The following is a 26,996-nucleotide window of genomic DNA, read 5'->3' as shown; positions in this document are numbered from 1 at the left end:
GAGCGTGACGTCACTTACCACTACACAAAAATGGTTCCTACTTAGTTTTTCATACAGCAAAGTGTTTACAACTTTAAATGCAACATTTAATCCGAATGAAGGGCTGAGCGAAGGCTGGTGGGATCTGGGAACATGGACACGCGCGAAGAATCTGGACGCAAACTGGTGTGTAGGTCCAGCTCGTCCTTCACCCGCGGCTCGCGGCCACTCTGTTAGATGCGTCTGCATTGTCGCTGGCCTGAATTTCACCGCCATAGAGTTCGTGCGAATAACGGCGTACGTTTGCTGGCTGCAACCCGTGCGGTTATACATGCTTGTAGTAGTAATAGCGCGATGTAAACAAGTAATTACACGCTCCTTGTTACAAAGACACTATCGATGCTCCAGTCATATGCTCGTAACATACAACCGTAACATATCTCCGTGCAGAAGTGAGCCTTACCGAAAATTACAATCAAAAAGTTACGATTTAGTTGAGTTACCAAGGAGTTAGTACATTTCTCTTAATTGTTTGATCTCTGCAGGCGATTTGTGGTGGATGGCACGGCCTACAATTAACAATCTGCAGCGACGTTAAGCGCACGTGCTAGGAAACATTTGCAGAAAAGCAGAAATCCTAGAAATGCACGTTCGTATTGGCTTTAACCTGCCAGTCCAACGGTCTTTGCAGCAAGGCGTCGCCGTATATTATTAATCTAAATGAATCATTGGACGGCGTAACACGTAACGCTCGCTTCATTTCGAGTGGGTTAATTGTAGCCTAATTTACTTTATCTTCTTTTTCAAAATGTATTTTTTATGGGAACAGCGATCCATTGGCCGAATGATGTACGATGAAAATGAGGATTTGTCTGACGTGGAAGAAATCGTAAATATCAGAGGATTTAACGTGGAGGAGAAACTTGGGAGCGAGCGGTACAACAGTAACTTAGTCCGCTACATGGACGGCAAAGGTGAGCTGTCCTTCACGTCACTCCCCACACGTATGCTCTATGACGTCATATTGTCTTACACTTGCTAGGTTTTCTGGCTTGGCTGTTGAGTGCAACATCTGTACGTCCGTCGAGTTTCACGCCTGCCCTGGTCAGGACGGAAACTGATAATGTGATATTTGTTTTTCAGATTTTACCTATGAGTATGTTCAAAGAGAAGCGCTGCGCGTGCCCCTGATTTTCAAGTCGAAGGAAGGGCTAGGGGTCAGGTGAGCTGGGATGCCGTGGCTCCATATAACTACTGAATGTGCAAGCCAGTCACAGGCTAACTGCCATATTTTTATTTCAGAATGCCAGATCCAGAATTTAATGTGAGTGAAATCAAAGGTCTCGTGGGTAAGTATGGGTGATGACATATTTGGCCTTCTCTTTTAAGTTACTTTTTTCACTATAGTGCAGTTAAATACAATGTGTAACTGAGGACTATAATTGTAGGGATAAGTTATGAGCCATATTACAGAAGCAGGGAAGAACGTGTGTGGATCGTGTTCTGAGTCTCCTGCTTCTGTAGCTGCCAGCTGGGCTTCGTCAGACTCACGTATCTCTGCTCCCGACTTTGCCTGAGTTGGGGCAGGAAAAACTACAGATCAGGGATGGAAGTAAATCTCTGCAGCACAGTCAACGCCCAGAACTGAAAACCCTTGGCCTGTAGGACAGCGTGCAGGGCGTACAGGGCTTGCAGACAGCGTGCAGGGCCTGCAGACAGTGCACAGTGCATGCAGGGTTTGCAGACAATGTGCAAGGTGTGCAGACAGTGTGCAGGATGTACAGACAGTGTGTATGGAATGCAGACCGTGTATAGGGTGTGCATACAGTTTGCAGGGTGTGCAGACAGTGCACAGTGCATGCAGGGATTGCAGATAGTGTGCAGGGCGGGCTAGATTGGGTTGAAGGTAGATTGGGTTGGGGCCCAACACCAGTTCTGAAGATCTGGCACTCAGCAGAGTTTAGTTGCAGCACTAGTCGAACACACCTGAAGCAGGTGATCAAAGCCTACAGTAGAATCTCAATATTAGAGGCAGGTGTATAAAAAAACAAACTCTGGAGTGTGCTGCATCCCCAGGTGATGAGTTTGCCACTCCAGGTCTTCCTAAGCCTAGTGTCCTCTTCTGCTAAACTCTTAGGTTTAGCGCCTCTCGGGCAGCTATGATGTGAAGCTCTAGCCAAGCTCAGCTAAGATCATGTGTTAGGAGTCTTGCTTGACTTTGTTTATACTCTCAACATTTTTAATATTTAATTGCAGTGTCTTATTAGTATATTAATTTTCTTGATTTTTCTCATTTATTAGATCAGGAATGTAAAAGTAGAGTTCCTGATTAAACAATATGCCTTTACTAAAAAAAACCTCTCCTCATGTTTAACAAACTCCTCTCAGCATGTTTACTGCATCACTTCAGTGGAGATTCTTTTTTACACACTCACTAACTCTAGCCCTGGTCAAAAATGGACATTTCTCAATCTTTAGAAAGTGTTGGGAAGGTGTTTAGATTATTGTTACCCTTTGACTCATTACCTGTGAAGTTCTCTGCTGTCCTATATGAAAACACCAGACTGTGTTTTATAAAGTTGCTGTTCCTCTTTCCGCTGTGACGTTTTTGACTCTGTGCGTGCCCTCTGGTGGTGGGGCTTAAGAACTGCATACAGGGAGAAGTTCTAGGCCTTCACAGGTGATGGTTTATTTGTTTCCTTATAACAAGGATTTTTCTGTGTGTGCATGTATGTGTGTGTGCAGGAAGCCGTCGAATGGTGGATGTGATGGACGTCAGCACGCAGAAAGGATCAGAGATGAGCATGGCTCAGTTCACTCGTTACTATGAGACCCCAGAAGAGGAACGAGGCAAACTGTTCAATGTCATCAGTCTGGAGTTCAGCCACACCAAACTGGAGAACCTCATCCAAAGACCCACTGTGGTACAGAGATAAACAGTTTACACAGCTCAAACCAGCACCATGCAGCTCAAACCAGCTCCACACAATGCAAACCAGCACCATGCAGCTCAAACCAGCACTACACAACTCAAGCCAACACCACACAACTTAAACTAGCACCATGTAGCTCAAACCAGCACCACACAGCTCATTCCTGATTGGTGAAATATTTCATTGGCACTGCAGTTTTATACAGTAAGTAATTTGTTTATAATAAAACAGATGGTCATTCTTATGTCACTCAGAACACACCTAAGGGTCTTCATACGTCAGCCATTTCAGGTCTGTGTGTTAGCAGGGTTTGTGGTTTGTGATCTCATAGTGATTTCCATGTCAAGGGGCTATGTGATGTCATAGTGTTTTCTTTGTAAATGATTTGTGATGTCATAGTGATTTCCCTGTAAAGGGGATTTGTGATTTCATAGTGATGTTCCTGTAAAAGGGATTTATGATGTCATTGTGATTCCCCTGTAAAGGGGATTTGGGATGTCACTGATTTCTCCATGAAGGGGATTTGTGATGTCATAGTGATGTTCCATTAAAGGGAGTTTGTGATGTCATCATGATTTCCCTGTAAAGGGGATTTGTGAACTCATAGTGAGTTCCCTGGAAAGCAGATATGAAGTGTTTTATGTGTGTTTGAAGGTGGATTTAGTGGACTGGGTGGACAACATGTGGCCAGTCCATCTGAAAGAGAAACAAACTGAAGCTACCAACATTATATCTGAGATGAAATACCCAAAGGTCCAGAGGTAAGGCTACAATTTTACTTCATTAGACCATTCTAAAACAAACACACACACACACACACACACACACACACACACACACACACCCTACACCAAGGTTGGACACTCTCCCAGGGTTGTGACACAGTCTGAGGAGGCTCATGCAGGTTGCTAGGCAGCAGTTCTAATGCCACAGGAGCTTCTCAGTCTACTGCAGTTTGCCCTTGCATCCTGTTTAACTGTGCCAGTCCCTCCCTCCATGTCCCGCCTCTAACTATGCTCCGCCCCCAATAACTCTGCCCCGCCCGTAACTCTGGTGGCTGTGGTGATCAGATGTGGGCTGCAGCCTGTAGCAGAGGGGGTGGAGTCTAGTGGGGCATGGCCTGTGGAGATACTGTCTATAGTGATGGGTTGGAGTTACTGAGGGAATTTCTCTCTCTTTTTTTCTTTTCCTCTCTTTCTTTTTCTTTCTCTTTTCCTCTCCCTCTCTCTCTCCCTCTCTCTCTCTCCCTCTCCTCTCCTTCTCTCTCCCTCTCTTTCTCTCCCTCTCCTCTCCTTCTCTCTCTCTCTCTCTCTCTCTCTCTCTCTCTCTCTCTCTCTCCATAGGTATTGTCTGATGAGTGTAAAAGGCTGCTTCACTGATTTTCACATAGACTTCGGTGGAACCTCCGTGTGGTACCACGTCTTCAGGGGGCAGAAGGTGGGTCAGCGTCCAGCTAGGTGCAGGCCCGGGATCTTCTACCCGCCTGCAGGGCTGTGGAACACAAACCCCGGGTTTGCTGTGTCTTTAATGGTTAATAAACTGCACAGGAGCCTTTGATCAGCTCCCACAGCTCTCCTGTGTAGCCGTGGCGACAGGGAAATGTGTACAGGCAGATTACAGGCTAAATCTGCAAGTCTGTGGGTGACTGACACAATCCCAGGAAGTCAGATCAGAATGGTTGGATGATGGAGATAAAGGAGCCATTCACCGTGGGCTGGAGAAGAACGCTGTGTGTGTGTGTGTGTGTGTGTGTGTGTGTGTGTGTAGGTGTTCTGGCTCATCCCCCCCACTGCTCATAACCTGGAACTGTATGAGGACTGGGTTGTCTCCGGGAAACAGAACGACGTGTTCCTGGGGGACCGTGTGGAGGGGTGTCAGCGTATGGACCTCAAACAGGGAGACACATTCTTCATTCCCTCGGGTCAGTCCAACAGTCTGCATGTGACAGGTGGCTCGCTCCTGGACCGATCCAGCTGTCTATAGCTGTGTCACCCTATACACACCGCTGTCCTGCAGATCAATGACATGATAAACATGTTGTTCACATTCATGCCAACAAGAGAGAGGAACTGGACTGTAAAAAAGGGTTGTTTGCATATTGTGTATGCATCTATGTATGTATGTTTGTGTGTGAGGGTATATATGGTTGCACGTGTATGTATGTGTGTGCATGTGTGTGCGTGTGTGTGTATGTTTGTGTGTGAGGGTATATATGGTTGCACGTGTATGTATGTGTGTGAGGGTATATATGGTTGCACATGTATGTATGTGTGTGCGTGTGTGTGTATGTTTGTGTGTGAGGGTATATATGGTTGCACATGTATGTATGTGTGCGCATGTGTGCACGTGTGTGTGTGCGTGTGTGTGTGTGTGTGCGTGCGTGCGTGTGTTTTCAGGCTGGATCCACGCTGTCTACACTCCGGAGGACTCCCTGGTCTTCGGGGGCAACATTCTCCACAGTTTCAACATCCCCATGCAGCTGACCGTCCATGAGATCGAGAACCGAACTAAAGTATGTATTCATCTAACTGTGTGTGTGTGTGGGTGTGTGTGTGATTAGGTAGTGTATATTTGTGTGTTTTTATAGTGTATGCTGGTTTTGTGTGTGTGTGTGTGTGTATGAGTACATTCTGTGTGTGTGTTGCATGTGTTTGTGTGTGTGTTTTGAGTGTTTGTGTTTTGTGTGTATGAATGTTTGTGTGTGTGTGTGTGTGTGTTTCACTACATTTACATTTAAATTTACATTTACATCATTTAGTAGACGCTCTTATCCAGAGTGACTTACAAAAGTGCTTTGTCATTTCCTCATAGAACACATCCTAGTACAGTACAGTAGGTTAGAGTCCAACATACCAATGAACTAGAACACTGTAAAATACAGGGATCAGTGGTGATACCTAGAAGTGTGAAACACATATAAGCTCTGTAACAGACAACAATCAATAACCAGGTGTAATAAACAATCCCCTTCAATACTAGATTTTGCATACGAGCAGGGTCAGTAGTCATTTAAATACTCGGAACAGATGGGTCTCAGACTGCGAGGGACTCAGTGGTCCAGACAGCCTTTGTAAGACTTTGCTTTATATCGGTTATGCTGCTTTGATCCAAGGCCAGGGTGGGTTGTACAGCAGAAATATTATATCATGATATTTCCATTTATTCTCACATAATATTTAGTATTTAATAGTATTTACGCACACACATATCAACACAGACATGTAATAACAGTAGCTAGTCATAATGTTTTGATGCTTCCTAACAAGTTAGATTACAGACTGTCCACCAACAAAAAAGGAATAACCACATTTTTAAAAAGCTGTGAAAAATTATGGATACAAATAAAGCAGTAAAATGGGATAATAGTTTAACTAGTTTTTGTCCAGTGAGCCTTTTCTCTCTGTTATATTAGTGATATTTGTTTTCAGACGTTCTGTAATTGACACACACAGAGTGATGACGGAGGCTATGGGGGATGAGGACGCAGAGTGATGGGGCTGACTCGGGCTGACTCGGGCTGACTCGGGCTTACTCGGGACGTGTCTCTGCCTTGCAGGTGCACTCCAAGTTCCGCTACCCCTTCTTCTACGAGATGTGCTGGTATGTGTTGGAGCGGTATGTGCAGTGCCTGACCAAGCGTTCCTACCTCAGCGCTGACTTCCAGACCGCAGCCGGGCGGGATGGTGAGTGGACAGGCCAACCAGAGAGTGAGGCATCGTGGGAATGTTTGCAGAGACAACAGCAGCTGTTTTTCTTTCTGTCCCTCTCAGGCAGTGAGACTTTGAGCTGTGAAAGCCCTGCCCCTCGCCCACGGACAGGCATAGACGACACGTCAGGGAAGACACAGGAGGAGCAGACTGAGAGAGCAGCCCTGCCTTATCCCGTCCCCACTGCCTCGCGTGACCTCAAAGCCCCACCCACCAGCGACTCGGACGATCAGGAGGGGGCGGGCTCTCCGGGCTGGGAGGGGCTGTCCACATGGACACACCTGACCCAGTACGAGCTGAGCGGCCTGCAGGCCCTGGTGGAGAAGCTGGAGTCCCTGCCAGAGAACAAACGCTGCGTCCCATCAGGCATCGAGGACCCCGAGGCCCTGCTGGAGAATGTGAAGGTCTGAGCTTCTCTCACTTGGCCAGGCTTGCGCTCACCGTCGGTCTCTCTCACTGTCGGTCTCTCTCACTGTCGGTCTCTCTTTCTCTTATTCTCTTCTGTGTCTCTGGTCTCAGTGCTGGCTGCTGGGAAGGCCCCTGTGCTGCTGTAGTGATTCTGTGTGTGTGTGTGTGTGTGTTCCTGTGCTGATTCTGTGTGTTGTGCTGTGTGTTCTTGTGCTGATTCTCTGTCTGTGTGTGCTGTGTGTTCCTGTGCTGTTCCTGTGCTGATACTGTGTGTGTGTGTGTGTGTGTGTGCTGTGTGTTCATGTGCTGATTCTGTGTGTGTGTGTGTGTATGCGTTCTGTGCAGGTGGTCTTAAGAGCGCATGCTGAAGACGACCCCCTGCTGGCCGTCACGGGGATGCCGATTGTGTGCTGGCCTGAGAAGTCCATCAAGGTAGCAGTCCAAGTGGAACCAAGTTAGTTAGGGTTAGGGATAGCGATAGGGTTAGTGTTTAGGGGTTAGGGGTTTTGTGTTAGGGTTTAGGTGTTAGGGGTTATGGGTTAGTTAGGGGTTAGCTGTTAGGAGTTATGGGTTAGGGTTAGGTGTTAGGGTTTAGAGTTTAGGGTTAAAGTTAGGGTTTAGGTGTTAGGGGTTATGGGTTAGTTAGGGGTTAGCTGTTAGGAGTTATGGGTTAGGGTTAGGTGTTAGGGTTTAGAGTTTAGGGTTAAAGTTAGGGGTTAGGGTTAGGGGTTAGGGTTAGTATCTTCAGTTTCTTCACCACACCAGGACCCCTAAGTCTACACTTCTCTGTGAGGGCCTCTGGCTTTAAGATCCACTACATATGCACGAAGACAGAATCCACTGGTGTCTGATTTTGCTTTATTTATATATACCAATAGCAATGTTTGATTTGTGTGTGTGTGTGTGTGTGTGTGTGTGTGTGTGTGTGTACAGCCGCGGGCTCCAGTCCGCCCTAGAGCACGTTCAGGCACTTGTGGGGTGGCTCCAGCAGCTGCTGGGGGGTCAGGGGTCAGGTTAGGCTGTATGCGGGGCTCGTCAGGGTCACGGCGGAGGCGCACACGCTGTAGGAGGTGTGAGGCGTGTGTGCGGGTTGAGTGCGGACTGTGTCACTTCTGCAGGGACATGAAGAAGTTCGGAGGACCAGGACGCATGAAACAGTCCTGCATTCTGAGGCAGTGCATCGCTGTGAGAACACACACACACACTATAAAACACAACCTATAACACACACACACTATAAAACACAACCTATAACACACACACACATACACACACTATAACACACACACACTATACTACAACACACACACTCACACACACCATCACACACACACTATAACACACACTATAACACACACACACACACTATACTACAACACACACACTCACACACACTATCACACACACACACACTATAACACACAGACTCACACACACACACACTATACTATAACACACACACACACACACACACTACACTACACTTATACATCCTGTTATTTTCTAAAGACTTTCGAGTGTTGGAAGGTTGGATGTAATGCTTGAATATTAACTGAACTTTATTGCTGTAAAGTGATCATTTATGTTTAGTTATAACTGTTATATTCTCAATATTAACATACAAATGCATGTGTATGAAGGAGGTTATATTATAATATATATTATTAGTAGCAAATGTTGCTCTTCCATGACCACTAGTGGTTCGGTTCTACTATTGCAGTTCTACTATTGCAGAATCAAACTTCTGCAAATGTTTCCTTTCTATAAAAGCAATGACCGAACTGGAGGATGCATTCACACTTTAAATTGATTAATTTTCCTTTTGTGTGTGTGTGTGTGTGTGTGTGGCCAACAGCCTATGCTGCCACACACAGCAGTGTGTGTAGTGTGTGGAGAGGCGGGGAAGGAGGACGCGGTGGTGGAGGAGGAGGAGAGGGTGCGGTTGATGCTGATGGAGTGCTCCATTTGCAACGAGATTCTCCACCCTGCCTGCCTGAAGGTCAGCTTCCTCCTATTACCTGTGCGAAGATGGAAACTGTGTGTTCAGCACTGAGCCACAATGGCTGCCCACTGGTTTGGCAGTAGTGCACAGGACACTCGAGCGCAGTGGTCTCTCAGTGTTCTGCTAAATGTAATCCACCAGTACTCCACCTGCACTCCACCAGTGCTCTGTTGCAGAGTGCACTTGTGTTTGTGTGTGATTCACAATCATGTTAGATGTGGGATGTTTTGAGGTTTTTGATGATGGACATCCAGCTTTGTTCAGAGATGCTGTTGTGTTTGTTCAGGTGGAGGTGGGTGGTGAGGTGATGGAGGTGGGTGGTGTGGTGAATAACGAACTGCCAAATTGTTGGGAGTGTCCCAAATGCAACCAAGCAGGGAAGGCTGGCAAGGTAAACAACACCATCACTGCCCATTTGACCCAACCACTCCCACTCATCCCAACCACACCCTCTCCACCCAACACCATACTCACACCACTGATAGTGGAGTTTTTCTGTTCTCTCTCCTGGCTGTAAACAGAAGCGAGGACCTGGCTTCAAATATGCCCCTGCCCTGCCTGGCTCTCTGCTCAAAGAACCCCGCCTCCCGAAAAACATTAAGGACAAGCTAGGTGCATGTGTAACCAAGGAAACGCCTGCTACCATGGCAGCCATCCCATCAGCATCCAAACAGAAGCCAGAGGCAGTGGACATGTTCATTAGCAAGCCTGTGCTTGAGGCGGAGCCTGATGATGATAACAAGAATCTCTCTGTGCTGGAGGCGGAGCCTGATATCAACCAGCATCTCTCTTTGCTGGAGGCGGAGCCTAATGATATCAACAAGAATCTTTCTGTGCTGGAGGCAGAGCCTGATGATCTCAACAAGCATCTGTCTGTGCTGGAGGCGGAGCCTCTGCTGAAACTCAAAGCAGAGGTGGAGCCTCTTTCCCGGAAGAGGAAGCTGACTCCAGACTCCGAAGCACACGCGAGCAGAAGGAAGGTGTCGTGACGCTGCCTGTTCCCTTCAAACGTTGTTTATATTTCAGTAGATAATATTGGTTCAGTGCTTTGGTGTGTGGACAGATGTATGTGCTTCACCCAGGAACAAGGTTAGCATGCTGTATTGACATCACACTCTCCTCTGAAGACCTCCACACTCCTGCATGACACAAAAACTGAGAAACAGGATGAGGAAGAAGAGAAACATGGGACAGGAAGTGAGGTCAGGTGACTGCAGTATGGGGGGGGGTTTGAGAAAGTAGAGAAGAGCAGAGAAGGAGGAGAGAGAACCAATCACACCTCCATCTTACTGCGCAGGACGTCAACACAGAACCAACCAATCACATTCGTTCCTCATGGACACAGCCAGTTGGTAAGATGGATGGTGATAGACAGGTGAACAGCCAATCAAAACTCGGGTGCAAACTGACAATGTAGGTGAAAGGTGAATCAGAAAGACAGAGTGACTCGGTCCAGTGAGGCTGAGAGGTGGAGACTCCAGAATAGGTGTTACAGAGGCAGGGGTCTGTGGTAAGAAGACTCCTCCTCCATCTGATTCCAACCACCTGCCCAGGTGTGTTCAGTCACCCACATGTTCTCAGATAGCGCTCCATGTCATCAGGCCGTCTCCCCCTGAATGATGGGCGGAGCCATGTGATTGGCAGGCAGGAGTGGACGTCTGTGTTCAGCCACCTGCGAGACCAGCGCCTGTGGGTGTGTGAGCCTCTGCAGGACGTGGAGCAGGTGGTGAGTGTTAAAGAAACAGGTGTTAAGGGTTCCTGAGTCAGAAACAGGACGAGTCCTGACGGAAGGAATTCTCTCTCTGTCTCTCTCTCTCTCTCTCTCTCTCTCTCTCTCTCTGGCTCTGTCTCTCAGGTGCTGAACAGGATGTGAGCTCTTGTAAGTCTATCTCCCCTCTGATGTAGAGTGGTATAATCCATATAATATGCTGTGTGTTAATGTGGTGGGTTGGATTTGTATGTGTTGGGTAGTGTTGTGTGTTAAATGGTGCTGTGTTAATGTGGTGGGTGGTGTTGTGATGGGTAGTGTTATGTGTTATTTTCTACTTCACCTACTACAGACTTATGACTGACCAGATCAACAACCTCCTCACTGCACGCTGGACTCCCTCACACACACCAGCCTGTCAGGCAAGCAGATACACACACACACACACACACACTCGCATACTCACACATATACTCACATGTACACACACACGCTCACATACGCATATGCACAGGCACGCGCACACACACACACACTCTCACACTTGCATGTGCTCACATACACATACACACACACACACACAAAATTACATGTCTGACTAAGTTGGTAGTTGAGATGAGCTGTGGTCAGCTGATGTCTGCAGGGTTTTAGCCTGTGTTTAGTGTTCTGGACACTGTTCCTGTCACATGTAGATGTGTGTTTGATTGAGACTACAGAGCGTCTGTCCAATACTGTCAGTCTAAACGTGTCTGGGAATGTCCTGTAGTGTGCAGGGTGATGTTCTGTCCTGGCTTCCTCCAGCGCCACGGGACCATCATCTGCACCAGAGTGGGGCACTCTGACGCCCAGATGTCCGTCAGCGTCCCGTTCAGACTGAACAGACACAGCTAGCCTACGTGGACAGCGCAGGTACACTGGCCACTGATCTGAGAACAGTTACACTAGTCACTGGACTGAGAACGTTTACACTGGCCACTGAGCTGAGAACAGTTACACCAGCCACTGGTCTAAGGGCAGTTACACCAGGCACTGGACTGAGAACGGTTACACCGACCACTGATCTGAGAACAGTTACACCAGCCACTGGTTTAAGGGCAGTTACACCAGGCACTGGACTGAAAGTGCAGTTTCACTGGCCACTGGACTGAGAGCACAGTTTCACCAGACACTGATCTGAGAACAGTTACACTGGGCACTGGACTGTGGGCCAGAAGAGAAGGTCCTCTGGAGAGATTTGGGATCCCAGGACACCTCTGCATGGAGCAGCATGTGTCCTTGAGTGGAACAGCTTTTGGGCTTTTTTATGTTCAGGAGTTCTGGCAACATGCATGTTGGATGTTCAGAGACCTCTGACCTTACCAACACATTCGGCATTTGACAAAATGCAGCTTTTATGAACGACCCAGTTATAAAGCATGTGTTCCGTGTTATGATGCAACGATTGTGCATCATTGTAAAATAATTTTTGTATCAGAGTTTAATTTTGTATGTGCACTTTAAGTGCGTTCCTGGTTGAAGTCCTAACTTTTTTTTCACTCTGTAAACAGGTTTGTTTGTTTTTTTCACTTTGTAAACAGGCTTGTTTGTTTGGTTTTTTTTCCTTCACACTACAAGCTAATGCAGAATTGTACAGAACGAGCCAGAACAGTGAACTCTTTAATGAAGTTCTTGTATGATTTGACACAGATATTCTGTGTTGTCTGACACAGTCCCTTTTCTGTGTATATCTATGGTATAAAACCACCATATTTGCACTGTGTAACATGACAAAATCACCCTATTTTTTCCTGAGTGGACTGTAAATGAACCTGAGTGGATAAAATTGTGGCAGAAAGAGACAGAAGCTCGTCCTGCCCGTTTAAATGAGGTGTGTTATCCAAGCCTGTTCCTGCCAGCGTCTCAAATCTGCACTGATCCGCACACACAGAGCACCAATCACATGTCAGACTGTCTGTCCCGCACAGTATCACAGCGTTCAGCGTGTCTCGTCTGAGTAAATGAGGTCTTGCTCAAATGGCATGTGACCCACGTGACCCCACGCTGCTGGCACTCCCTGCGTTGTGAGCTGCTCAGTGCAGCCTTCTCCACTGAGAAGGAAATCGAAAAAAACCTTTTTGTTAGTTCAAGATACCAGATTTTATTAAATTTATTAAGTCATTTTGATATTACCAAAATAAAAAGTTCCAAAATACAAACCCCTCAAAAACATTTGAATATGTCGATCCATAGATATTTTATTCTGTTCATAGTGTGTACGTTGTCTGCTCTGTCCGATTCCTATAATTGACATCTTTTAGAAACAGCAGCACTGAACACACACACACACACACACACACTCACACACACACACACACACACACACTCACACACACACACACATTCACACACACACTCACACACACACACACACACACACACTCACACTCACACTCACACACACATTCACACACATGCACACACTCACACACACACTCACACACACACACACACACACTCACACACACACTCACACACACACACATTCACACACACACTCACACACACACACACACACTCACACTCACACACACTCACACACACATTCACACACACATTCACACACACACACACACACACTCACACACACACTCACACACACTCACACACACACTCACACACACACACTCACACACACACACACACACACTCACACACACTCACACTCACACACACACACACATTCACACACATGCACACTCACACACACACTCACACTCACACACACACTCACACTCACACACACACTCACACACACACTCACACACACACACACACACTCACACACACACTCACACACACACTCACACACACACTCACACTCACACACACACTCACACACACACTCACACTCACACACACACTCACACACACACACACACAGTTTGGGTGGCGGGGCATGGTGACGACAGGGTGAAGGGTTTGGGCTTCAGAGCAAGATTTGGAAAAATGCCACAAACACATCGTGTAATGCACTGAGCCTTCTGTTGGTCTCTGTGGTTTTGTGTACATTCTGAGAAAAGACATTAAAGTTCTTAAAAATAATTAGGAAAAATATTTATCAATCACATACCTCCTACTTTCACATATTTATCAAAAATGTGATTTATTGTACAGTAAGCAGTTTTGTTTTCTATTTTCTATGTGGATATGATATTCTAATGTGACGGTGATGGTCGGGACAGACGAGCCCTGTTCTACGACTGGGTACATATTTACTATGCTGGAAAAATATTAATATCAAAAACACATTCACAAGGAAACAAAATAGCGTCTGTCTGATTAAAATCTAATCAGTAAGAGCTGAAAATGAGGATAAATAGAATTACAGTCCATGTAGCACCGCAAAAAGAATCAGACGGCAAAGGAAGGACAACTCTAATGGTATTGCTCAAGATAACAATAAACAAAAACAAAAACAAAAACATGGAGGGCTAAGTGAAAGAAATACTGCCACTGGACTACCTGCAAGCAGCGCGGTGAGCTGTGTCTGTTCACGGAACACTATGAACTGTTCAGACTGAATAGAGATCAGACTAACATAACCCTAACGGATTAAAGAGATCAGACTAACATAACCTGACATATTAAAGAGATCAGACTAAAATAACCCTGACAGATTAGAGATCAGACTAAAATAACCCTGACAGATTAAAGAGATCAGACTAAAATAACCCTGACAGATTAAAGAGATCAGACTAAAATAACCCTGACATATTAAAGAGATCAGACTAACATAACCCCGACAGATTAAAGAGATCATACTAACATAACCCTAACATATTAAAGAGATTAGACTAACATAAACCTGACAGACTAAAGAGGTCAGACTAACATAACTCCGACAGATTAAAGAGATCAGACTAACAAACCTGACAGAGTAGAGATCAGACTAACAACCCCGACAGATTAAAGAGATCAGACCAACATAAACCCAACAGATTAAAGAGATCAGACCAACATAAACCCGACAGATTAAAGAGATCAGACCAACATAAACCCGACAGATTAAAGAGATCAGACCAACATAAACCCAACAGATTAAAGAGATCAGACCAACATAAACCCAACAGATTAAAAAGATCAGACCAACATAAACCCAACAGATTAAAGAGATCAGACCAACATAAACCCAACAGATTAAAGAGATCAGACCAACATAAACCCAACAGATTAAAGAGATCACTGGCTACATTTCGGCTGCTGGAGTGGCTGCATGGTTGGACTGAAACCTGTCTTTCTGTATCCATCTCTCTCTGTCTGTCTTTCTGTATCCATCTCTCTCTGTCTGTCTCTCTCTGTCTGTCTCTCTCTTTCTCCCAGGCAGAGCGTTGGATGTCTATAGATAATGTAAAACCTCTTCTGTATTCATCTGTCTGTCTTTCTCTCCATCTCTGTTACTCCCTCGGTCTCTGCCTCGGTTCTGCCTCAGTGCGGTGATGTTCTCTGTTGTAGGTATAAAGTGCTGGGTCCACTCCTAGCTAGTCCTGGGCTTTCCAGCTCTGTGTGGCTTGGCTCTTTACTGACGCACTAACACGGTAGTGGTGAGATCTGGCACTGAAGTCCTGGACGCTGTGTCCATCACACTGCTGGCCCCTGCAGCGCTTTTTAATGGCAGATGGTTCGCTCTTCTCACGTCACACCCTCTAAATCACACACTTAACATTTCTTAATAATCTAATATTGCACATTAGAAATCTGAAGGAATGTAAACCATATCAAAGCCTATCTGACACTGTTCCTCTACGACTCACCCTGGGTTAGTTGTACAGACTAACGCAAAGTCATAAGCACATAACGAGCATCAGTGTGTGAAACAAGCAAAGAAAACAGTTGCATTATGACCAGCTGAAAAGTTCCCACTAGAAATTTTGACCTCCACATCAGATGGAAGCGAAGGGGGCACCACTGAGTGCCATGTCCACGTGCACCCTGGGGGAGCTTCTCAGGAGCTGTGGAGCTGGGTGTAGATGTGGGTGTGGAGCTGGGTGTAGATGTGGGTGTAGAGGTGGGTGTGGGGCTGGGTGTAGATGTGGGTGTGGAGGTGTAGATGTGGGTGTAGATCCGGGTGTATATCTGGGTGTAGGGCTGGGTGTAGATCCGGGTGGAGATCCGGGTTAGGACTTGAAGACATGCACAGCCCGGACCACGTACTGCCTACAGATGGGACACTCACTCATCCGCTTGCCACACTTGGTGCACGTGACCATGTGACCACATTCCAGAAGGACACAGTCGATCACAGCGTCCATGCAGATTCTGCACAGGTTCTCATCCAGCACACCCAAAGGGGCCACAGCAGAGCCATCTACAGGACAGAGGACAGAGCAGGACACGTCATTTAAACCTCACCGGGATTATGTTCTCTCTCTTTTTATTCCCAAAGTTGTGGTCAGTTTTGATTTGAAGTTGTAAAACATTTTCAGCTATCTGATGTGGTGGTGTTGATGTGTCTGTAGGTGGCGGTGTTGAGCTGTTCTCTGATGTCTGTCTAGATGAATCTTTATTAAGTGCCCTGCTCACACAAAATCTGTGAAAAGTGCAGAACATCAGGGGTCAGCAGACCACAAACGGACGAACGACCCTGGTGCTCCGCCAGGAAGACACTTACAATATTGAGCTTAAAGGATCCGTACAATCACTGAGCTTTTTCAGATTAGCATCTGGCATTTGGCCAAAAGGAGTAAATCTTTACAGCAGCAATAAGTGCTGTTAAAGTGATATTACAGCCCAGACGACCCAGACCAAGCACATGCACAGAAAAACAGAGACGGGAAGCAAACCCAAAATAGGTCACGCAGACACTAACCCCAACCCCTAACCCTAATCCAACATGGGTCACACAGACACTAACCCTAACCCCTAACCCTAACCCAAAATAGGTCACGCAGACCCTAACCCAACATAGGTCACACAGACACTAACCCTAACCTCTAACCCCTAACTCTAACCCAACATAGGTCAAACAGACACTAACCCCTAACCCTAACCCAAAATAGGTCACACAGAGACTAACCCTAACCCCTAACTCTAACCCAACATAGGTCACGCAGACACTAACCCTAACCCTAACCCAAATATGTCACGCAGACCCTAACCCATAACCCTAACCCAAAATAGGCCACGCAGACACTAACCCTAACCCCTAACCCTAACCCATCATAGGTCAAGCAGAAACTATCCCTAACCCCTAACCATAACCCAAAATTGGTCAAGCAGAAACTAACCCTAACCCTAACCCAACATAGATCACACAGACACTAACCCTAACCCCTAACCCTAACCCAACATAGGTCACACAGAAACTAACCTTAACCCCTAACCCTAACCCAACATAGGTCACACAGAAACTAACCCTAACCCTAACCCAACATAGGTCACACAGAAACTAACCCTAACCCCTAACCCTAACCCAACATAGGTCACACAGAAACTAACCCTAACCCTAACCCAACATAGGTCACACAGAAACTAACCCTAACCCCTAACCCTAACCCAACATAGGTCACACAGGAGAATCCTGAGTTTCTCAGGTAGGTAAAGGAAAGTATGGATCTCCCAGCATGCATTGCAGGAGGGCTGACGTCTGTCACACATACATGCTGATGATAGGATGACAGATCTTGATTCTCTTACCTCCAACACCTCCATCACATATCGGAGGCGGGTACGCCACCACTTTGGTAAAGCACAGAGAGGAAAGGAGCATAATGAGATTACAAAGGGCATAGAACTGGCAGAGATGCTCTGCTTCAGAGACGTGCTCACTCAGCCGGCCAAATACACCTTCCTCTCTCCAGCTGAAAAATGGCTGTGCTCCTATCCAGCGTAAACCCTCCTCTTGGTATCGCATGGTTTCAGGAGTATGTTAGTAAATGGCAGCTGACAGATGGACGCTAATGTACTTAATACTATAGACTTCTAAGTGTGAGGTAAGGAAACATACCTGCAGTGACGCTGGTACTGACATTTTCCACTGCAAAGAAAACAACGAGAGGAGAAGTTAGTCCCACAGAGACAGTCGTGAGTCCTAAAAACTCTCTAAAAAAATGTTTCAATCATTTTTAAAAGAATGAATTTCTTTCTTTCACTTTTAGCCATTTTTGCAGTTAAGAGTTCTGACTTCTGGATTTCCTAGGACTTCCTCTTCCTGCAGACTCATCACTCCCCCCTCCCATTGACCCATAACTCCTCCTCCTGAATCCTAACCCCTCCCCCTAACTCCTCCTCCTGACCCTTAACTCTTCCTCCTGAACCATAACCCCTCCCCCTGATCCCATAACCCCTGCCTCTGACCCCTAACCTCTCTCCTCCCACATCTCATTCTATTGACTCCACCTCCTCGCTGATTTTAGTCCCCAGCAGAGGGCAGCATATGATGAGTCACCCTCTGCATTACACACACACACACACACACACACACACACACACACACTATAACAGACACACAGTCAGACAGTAGCACATGGACACAAAGACACACAGTCACAGTAAATAACCGTCTCACTGTCTAACTGCCTGTTTCCCTGTACACCATTCTGGTACTAAGCCCCACTCCGAGTTTCTGTGCAAGTCTGTAAGGTCTGCACTCACTGGAAGTGCGGTTGATCTGGGTCTCTCTGTAGAGGCGGTGGACGCGCTCCACCAGCTCCCACTTCTCACAGCAGCCTGAGAAACTGACAAAATTTCTGGCCAGAATCTCCTTCAACTGCCGTACTGTCAGGCCCTCGATGTCATCCTCCCGGGACAGGTCGGAGAGAGAGGCCCGTGCTCGCCTCTGAGTCACGGGACTCGTCTGTTCACACACACACACACGCAGGCAGGACGAGATGACAGCAGAACCAGTGTCATCATCATGTTTTCTTCATGACATCTGTAGCAGACTGTTTGCTCCGCACATGCCACACCCATGAGCACCACCCCACCCGTGTACAGGAGCACCGCCCACCACCCCAGTGTACACAATACTACAACCGCTATACTACTGCAGTAATACTACAACCGCTATACTACTGCAGTTATACTACAACCGCTATACTACTGCAGTTATACTACAACTGCTATACTACTGCAGTAATACTACAACTGCTATACTACTGCAGTTATACAACAACCGCTATACTACTGCATTTATATTACAACTCTATACTACTGCAATAATACTACAACCGCTATACTACTGAAGTAATACTACAATTGCTATACTACTGCTGCTATACAACCACTATACTACTGCAGTTATACTACAACCACTATACTACTGCTGCTATACAACCACTATACTACTGCAGTTATACAACCACTATACTACTGCAATAATACTACAACTGCAATACTACTGCAGTAATACTACAACTGCTATACTACTGAAGTAATACTACAATCGCTATACTACTGCAGTTATACAAGCACTATACTACTGCAGTAACACTACAACCACTATACTACTGCAGTAATACTACAATCACTATACTACTGCAGTAACACTACAACCACTATATTACTGCCGTAATACTACAAGTCTATACTACTGCAGTAATACTACAACTGCTATACTACCGCAATAATACAACTGCTATACTACTGCAGTAATATTACAACGCTATACCACTGCAATAATACTACAACTCTATACTATTGCAATAATACTACAACTGCTATACTACTGCAGTAATACTACAACCGCTATACTACTGCAATAATACTACAACTGCTATACTACTGCAGTAATACAACCACTATACTACTGCAATAATACAACCACTGTACTACTGCTGTTATACTACAACCTCTATACTACTGCAATAATACTACAACCACTGTACTACTGCTGTTATACTACAACCTCTATACTACTGCAATAATACTACAACCACTGTACTACTGCTGTTATACTACAACCTCTATACTACTGCAATAATACTACAACCACTGTACTACTGCTGTTATACTACAACCTCTATACTACTGCAGTAATACTACAACCACTGTACTACTGCTGTTATACTACAACCACTGTACTACTGCTGTTATACTACAACCCTTTTTTACTTTAGTTTATGAAGCACGACTCACCTCTAGGAAATGTGCACTGGGCTCCAGATATAAAAGAGAAACAGAGGCAACTTCCCCATGATCCTGGCAATGATACACACGAACAGATACACACACACAGTTGTGCTTTCACTGTATTCTATATATGTTCTAAGTATTACAATGCACTATTACTATTAGTGTTGTTTTAAAACCATCCATCTATCACTACAATAACAATAACACACAACAAACATCACAATAACACACAAGAAACGTGATCAGAGGTTTAGTCATCAATTGTTTAGTCATCAGGGGGTTTAGTCATCAGGGATTTAGTCATTAGGGGGTTTAGTCATAGTCATCAGGGATTTAGTTATCAGGGGGTTTAGTCAATCAGGGGTTTAGTTATCAGGGGGTTTAGTTGTCAGGGGTTTAGTTATCAGGGGTTTAATGATCAGGGGTTTAATGATCAGGGGTTTAGTTATCAGGGGTTTAGTTGTCAGGGGTTTAATGATCAGGGGTTTAGTTATCAGGGGGTTTAGTTGTCAGGGGTTTAGTTATCAGGGGTTTAATGATCAGGGGTTTAGTTATCAGGGGTTTAGTTGTCAGGGGTTTAGTTGTCAGGGGGTTTAGTTGTCAGGGGTTTAGATATCAGGGGTTTAATGATCAGGGGTTTAGTTATCAGGGGGTTTAGTTGTCAGGGGTTTAGTTATCAGGGGTTTAGTTGTCAGGGGTTTAGTTGTCAGGGGTTTAGTTATCAGGGGTTTAGTTATCAGGGGTTTAATGATCAGGGGTTTAGTTATCAGGGGGTTTAGTTATCAAGGCACTGCCCCACCCCTTTGAACTTCCCACAAAGCACAGCGAATGATGAACTGCACTTTGTTCCAGTCAATGTCTTAATTAATGATCTTGAACTAAATGAATGGCATACAATTAGAGCATTTTACTCAAGTACACACACGTGCACACACACACACACACACAAATTCAAGCACACGCGCACAGACACACACACAGACATAAGCACACACGCATGCACACACACACACACACACACACACACACACAGACATAAGCACACACGCATGCACACACACACACACACACACACACACACACACGCACACACACACAAACAGACATAAGTACACACACACAAATCTAAATCATTCACTTATTTAAGGCTCACTTATTTTCAGCCCCATTTAGGAGATTGAGTGCCTGAAATTCAGCGTATGTGTGTGTGTGTGCATTGCGTGGGTGTGTGTATACAGAGCAGCGTGTTTGTCATATAAGCACTCTCAACAAGGCCAAGACTACACATTACAGAGGTCTAAGAACACCACACACACACACACACACACACACACCATCCAACACAACACACAGACTGAGTGAGCAATGGCTAGTTTTATACCTGAGAGGTTTGTGTATGAGTGTGTGTGTGTGTGTGTGTGTGTGTGTACCTGGCTGGTTCCTGAGCTGTTGGTAGGGCTGTTACTAGGACTGAGCACTTCTCCCTGAGAGGCAGGGTTAGACAGGACAGACTGCTGAGAGGCGGAGCGTGCGGCCCTGGGGGGCGGAGTAACCACAGAGTGCAGTTGCGAGTGCAGGCTGTCAGTGTCTGCCACCTCCTCCTCCTCGTCATCCTCATCCTCCTCGCCCGGCCCCAGCTGCGCCCCCAAGTGGCAGAGTACCAGATCCACCAGGTGCTCCTTCTCTCGGCAGGTGTCTGTGTTGATGTTGCGCAGCGTCAGGTATGTGCGCAGGTCTTTGACGCGCAGGCGCATGAGGCGGGGCCTCTGGAAAGCCGTGCCCCACAACAGGTGGCAGGTGGCACACCTGCGCAGGTTCTCCTGTAGCACGGAACACAGCGAGCAGAAGCTCTTCTTACAGTCACAGCACACGTGCTGCAGACAGACAGACAGACAGACAGACAGACAGACAGAGAGTTCAGCTTGACAAGAATATTAACACTCTCAAATGTTACATGTGTTCAGTATAATGTATTAATAATGTTAAATGTGTTCAGTTTAATGAATTAATAATATTAAATGCGTTCAGTATAATGTATTAATATTAAATGTGTTCAATATAATGTATTAATAATATAAAATGCATCAGTTTAATGAATTAATAATGTTAAATGTGTTCAGTATAATGTATTAATAATGTTAAATGCAGTATTACCTCATATGACAGTATTACACCATGGGGCAGCAATACATCATATGGGGCAGTATTACATTATGCGGGGGCAGCATTACATCACATGGGGCAGTATTATACCATAGGGCAGTATTACATCATACAGGGCAGTATTACATCATGCGGGGCAGTATTACATCATGCGGGGCAGTATGGGTATGTAAGTTCCATTGTAACGTCCCCCACACTACTGACACACCTGTGCTCCGTACATATACTCCACCCACTCTTACCCCCACACTACTGACACACCTGTGCTCCGTACATACTCCACCCACTCTTACCCCCACACTACTGACAACCTGTGCTCCGTACAGATACTCCACCCACTCTTACCCCCACACTACTGACACACCTGTGCTCCGTACATATACTCCGCCCACTCTTACCCCCACACTACTGACACACCTGTGCCCCATACAGATACTCCACCCACTCTTACCCCCACACTACTGACACACCTGTGCTCCGTACATATACTCCACCCACTCTTACCCCCACACTACTGACAACCTGTGCTCCGTACAGATACTCCACCCACTCTTACCCCCACACTACTGACACACCTGTGCCCCGTACATATACTCCGCCCCACTCTTACCCCCACACTACTGACACACCTGTGCTCCGTACATACTCCACCCACTCTTACCCCCACACTACTGACAACCTGTGCTCCGTACAGATACTCCACCCACTCTTACCCCCACACTACTGACACACCTGTGCTCCGTACATATACTCCGCCCACTCTTACCCCCACACTACTGACACACCTGTGCCCCATACAGATACTCCACCCACTCTTACCCCCACACTACTGACACACCTGTGCTCCGTACATATACTCCACCCACTCTTACCCCCACACTACTGACAACCTGTGCTCCGTACAGATACTCCACCCACTCTTACCCCCACACTACTGACACACCTGTGCCCCGTACATATACTCCGCCCACTCTTACCCCCACACTACTGACACACCTGTGCTCCGTACAGATACTCCACCCACTCTTACCTTGCGTCTGAAGACAGAGAAGGCAAGACCACAGGCCTTGCACACTAGGCCGCTGCCTGAGGAGGCGGGGCTTGTGGAAGGGTAGGCGGAGTACCCGGCACTGGGGGCAAAACGGAAGGGCCCCGCCCCGCCCCCAAAACCCGGTGGCTGACTGCGCACTGCCCCTGTACCAATCACCTCATTCAGCAAGCCACAGCACGACGCCCACATAGAGGAAGCCCCGGCCTAAAAGACAGAGAGAGAGGGAGAGAGAGAGAGAGAGAGAGAGAGAGAGAGAGAGAGAGAGAGAGAGAGAGAGAGAGAGAGACAGAGAGAGAGAGAGAGAGAGAGACATGAGAATATGTGATCATTGCATGACTGCTACAGTTAAGACACAGATGCACTTTCTCGTTTACTGTGAACATTTTAAAAACCTAAATCACATTTTCAGATTAAAAATACAAAACATAATCCCAAATTACAATAATATGACCCGAGATGAAAAAAAAAACACTCACACACACACACCAACCCTACTGGAGTAGATCTCTCTCTCTCTCTCTCTCTCTCTCTCACACACACACACACACACACACACACACACAACCAACCCTACTGGAGTAGATCTCTCTCTCTCTCTCTCTCTCTCTCTCTCACACACACACACACACACACACACACACACACAACCAACCCTACTGGAGCAGATCTCTCTCTCTCTCTCTCTCTCTCTCTCTCTCTCTCACACACACACACACATACTGGAGTAGATCTCTCTCTCACACACACAAACACCAACCCTTACTGGAATATAGCACACACACACAGATACAGACAGGACAGAGAGACAGACCCCGGACACAGACAGGACAGAGAGAAACAGACAGGACAGAGAGAAACAGACAGGACAGAGACAGACAGGGCAGAGAGTAACAGACAGGACAGGGACAGACAGGACGGGGGGGGGGGGCTGGTTCATTTTTACTGAGTGAGAGCAAGTGGTTCTCATTGTTTCTAAGAGGCCACATCGATTGGCTGTGTTGTCTGTGTTAATCATGCTGGGAACGCTGGGCCACTGAAACTCAACTCATGCGATGGCCGGTTTGAACATCACACACACACACACACACACACACAAACACACGATTCAACCCGTGTATGTCCTGGACAGACCAACTTAGCCTATCACACACACATAGACACTTGATCACTCTCTCTCTCTCTCTCTCTCTCTCTCTCTCTCTCACACACACACACACACACACACACACACACACACAGACACTTGATCACACTCTCTCTCTCTCTCTCACACACACACATACAGACACACAGACACTTGATCACACTCTCTCTCTCTCACACACACACACACACGATCTCTCTCTCTCTCTCTCTCTCTCTGTCACACACACACACACACACTCTCTCTCTGTCACACCATAAATACGAATGCTCTCTTTCTGCTGCCCACTAGCATTCTCCACAGAGAGAGGGGGAGGGAGAGAATGAGAGAGAGAGAGAGAGAGAGAGAGAGAGAGAGAGTCATAACCATAGATGACAAGGAGGTCTTTTGTGGGTCTTTATGACTTTAGTAGTGTGGGCTACACACACACACACACACACACACACACACACACACACACACACACACACTATGATTACGGACACGTTGTTTACACAGTAACTACCCTATAGGAAAGTCTGCCCACAACTCCACTCCTTGAAAAGTGACATTTGCATAACGCAACCCCTAACATCAGCAATCGCGGACCAGTGCTTGGATAAGCCCCGCCCTCTAGACCCGCCCTCCCCTGGTCTGGACTGTTGGTCAACTGATCCCGACAGCTGATGTGCGTTGGAAGCGCTGATGTCAGAACAGCAAAATAAACCCATAGTGCACAGAATCATCACTGAGTCACATGACCAACAATAAATCACCAAATCAGTACTCAATTTCAGGAGAAATACTGAGTCATGGATTAGTACTGAATCACCTTTATTAAGTGCTCTGCAGCAGAGCCGGTGTTGCTGGGCTGTGGGGAGATAATGCCACTGAATAAAACTGATGTAGCTCAGATATAAATCCTCCGACTGGACTTACTGAAGTGTGACTGACACATCCAACAAAAAGAGTCTCCCTGGAGTTTTGTGTTCTTCCCATTTCTAAGAACTTTCTGAATCTGAGAGTGTGTCAAGTGCTGCGCCACCACAGCGCCAGTGACAAACCATCTTTGCAAATCAATTTAACAGTAAAGTTCAACACTAAATTTTTTGACAGCTAAAATGGATCCAGATCCATGTTAAACCTGCAGTCAGTGTCTTTTAAAGTTACGTTTGCCTCAGTCATATGGAAGACGATTCCCTCTGGGATCTGGACTAAGGGGATGTGACCGGTCAGTTTATAATAAGTTGGATAATGACATGCTTAAACAAACAACAACAAAAACCAAAACACACATAAACAAACAATGAAATTAATGTTTTGTCACAAGTCTCATACATCCCTAGACAAACTGTGCTGTGGCCTGCACAAGTCTACTCGAAATTTCCTTCTGTTTTTCTGTGTGTGTGTGTGTGTGTGTGTGAGTGTGTGTGTGTGTGTGTGTGTGTGTGTGTGTGTGTGTGTGTGTGAATATGTGTGTGTGAGTGTGTGTGTTTCTGTTTTAAGCAGCAGCAAACGTAGTCATTTGTTACTCTGTTTTATTCTACAGTCTATTTAAACCAGGCTTCTGATAGCCAGCTAGCTCGAGCCTCGGCCAGTGTCCGGTCACCGTCCTGCTCGTGTAGTCTTCCCATCCGTTACTGGAGGGACAAACTCAGCAGCCACTTTGGAGTTCTACGCCACGACATGAAGGTTATGCCGTTTCATTTCAAAACTGATTTTAGAAGAAAACAGATTGATTGAGGAGAGATTTCGTCGTCCCGGCAACAAGATGCCCTTTACCGTTACCTAAATATCTCCAGGGAGCAGATCCACGTGCAGAAATGTAGTTCTCCGACCGGCATTAATAAACACACCTTCTCAGACTGGCCAAAGCACACGTTTATATCATCTGCTTTAAGGCTGTATGTGACAGAAGACCAGGTTTCATTCGGTAAATGACATTTAATTCCAAACATTGATTTGTCATCGTAATACAGGCCTCTGCGTCCTGTAAATATGTATCATGGTGTAAGGCAACATGCAAACTTACAGCTGCATCGACTCCCGCGACCAGAGCCCCGTCGTCACCGTGTTAAAGTTAACGATCATTATTCATATTGTCACAGACTGACGTGAAGCACTTTTGCAGCCTCCCCTCCCATATGCGCGAGCACAGATTATCCACTGATCTCTCCAGCGAAGGACACGAGCTTTGGCCACCAGCGTGGAGCAAAGCTGCAGACGTCTCGCGGACAAGGCGCCGTTCCTGTCACCGCAGATGTAGATCTGGGTGCTCGCGCTATTATATGCGTCTCACTGCTAATTAGATGCAGGATGTCCTGTGATCGCATGCTTGCGTGCACCGGCGACGTACATCCTCACTTAGGGCGCAATGTTAATCTTACCACCGTTAACCGAATTGAACAGAATTTTCGAGGCAACGGGCGCACTAGATTATCAGTAGGAAATACTTCCTGTGAATGATATTCTGTTGACTAAACTATTAATTTACTTCTTTTGTTTTCTAGAGGCGATACTGATAATCAAAGTAATGCGTGCGGAGCAGCGCGCGCCTCGGTCGAACACTCGATCTGAAATCACGGTTCTTACGACCAGAATAATGACATTACTGTGGCCTACCTTCATTGTAACTCCCGCCTGCCAAATGATATTAAAATGACGACCATTGCAAGGACATAAGGCACCGCTCCATTACGCCTTCTCTTGCAGTCACCCCAGTGTATTTGTGGAGGAGAGCATAACGTAATGGACAAGCACCTCTCCGCCAATCCCGAAACGAGAGGAGCCGACGTTATCTATAGCAACCAATCG

The 26,996-nt window shown here is 46.3% G+C and overlaps 2 protein-coding genes across 8 annotated transcripts; one reads left to right on the top strand and one right to left on the bottom strand.

Annotated features, from left to right (window-relative positions):
* Positions 1-23: 23 nt before the first annotated feature.
* Positions 24-12,932, top strand: kdm2bb (lysine (K)-specific demethylase 2Bb). 3 transcript variants are annotated; one of them, XM_035535976.2, is made up of 19 exons: positions 24-165; positions 809-953; positions 1,123-1,201; positions 1,282-1,328; positions 2,725-2,903; positions 3,567-3,673; positions 4,256-4,349; positions 4,680-4,833; positions 5,309-5,424; positions 6,469-6,595; positions 6,683-7,023; positions 7,373-7,459; positions 7,961-8,212; positions 8,883-9,026; positions 9,316-9,420; positions 9,551-10,755; positions 10,885-10,908; positions 11,090-11,159; positions 11,504-12,932. In XM_035535976.2, the coding sequence occupies exons 1-16, from the start codon at positions 133-135 to the stop codon at positions 10,016-10,018; spliced, it is 2,478 nt and encodes an 825-aa protein (XP_035391869.2). In that variant the 5' UTR covers positions 24-132; the 3' UTR covers positions 10,019-10,755; positions 10,885-10,908; positions 11,090-11,159; positions 11,504-12,932. The 3 variants fall into 3 exon arrangements, with proteins under 3 accessions (XP_035391869.2, XP_081558980.1, XP_081558979.1); XM_081702854.1 differs by having other exon boundaries at positions 6,469-7,023; positions 9,551-10,381; positions 10,631-10,755; XM_081702853.1 differs by having other exon boundaries at positions 6,469-7,023.
* On the bottom strand, positions 4,793-26,909 carry rnf34b (ring finger protein 34b). Of its 5 annotated transcripts, XM_035535977.2 has the most exons (9): positions 26,805-26,909; positions 23,039-23,263; positions 21,276-21,719; positions 19,849-19,911; positions 18,367-18,568; positions 17,720-17,749; positions 17,410-17,451; positions 15,950-16,081; positions 4,793-4,922 (listed from the first exon to the last, which is right to left on the bottom strand). In XM_035535977.2, exons 1-9 carry the CDS (start codon positions 26,808-26,810, stop codon positions 4,906-4,908), a joined length of 1,161 nt encoding a protein of 386 aa, XP_035391870.2. In that variant the 5' UTR covers positions 26,811-26,909; the 3' UTR covers positions 4,793-4,905. The 5 variants fall into 5 exon arrangements, with proteins under 5 accessions (XP_035391870.2, XP_026881121.2, XP_081558981.1 ...); XM_027025320.3 differs by lacking the exon at positions 4,793-4,922 and having other exon boundaries at positions 12,324-16,081; XM_081702855.1 differs by lacking the exons at positions 4,793-4,922; positions 26,805-26,909 and adding an exon at positions 26,215-26,776 and having other exon boundaries at positions 12,324-16,081.
* Positions 26,910-26,996: the final 87 nt, after the last annotated feature.

This window comes from Electrophorus electricus, chromosome 19 (assembly GCF_041902795.1).
Source record: "Electrophorus electricus isolate QZ-2024a chromosome 19, ASM4190279v1, whole genome shotgun sequence".
Classification (NCBI taxonomy): domain Eukaryota; kingdom Metazoa; phylum Chordata; class Actinopteri; order Gymnotiformes; family Gymnotidae; genus Electrophorus; species Electrophorus electricus.
The sequence above is the reverse complement of the archived record's forward strand: the minus strand, read 5'-3'. Positions and strand labels throughout refer to the sequence as shown.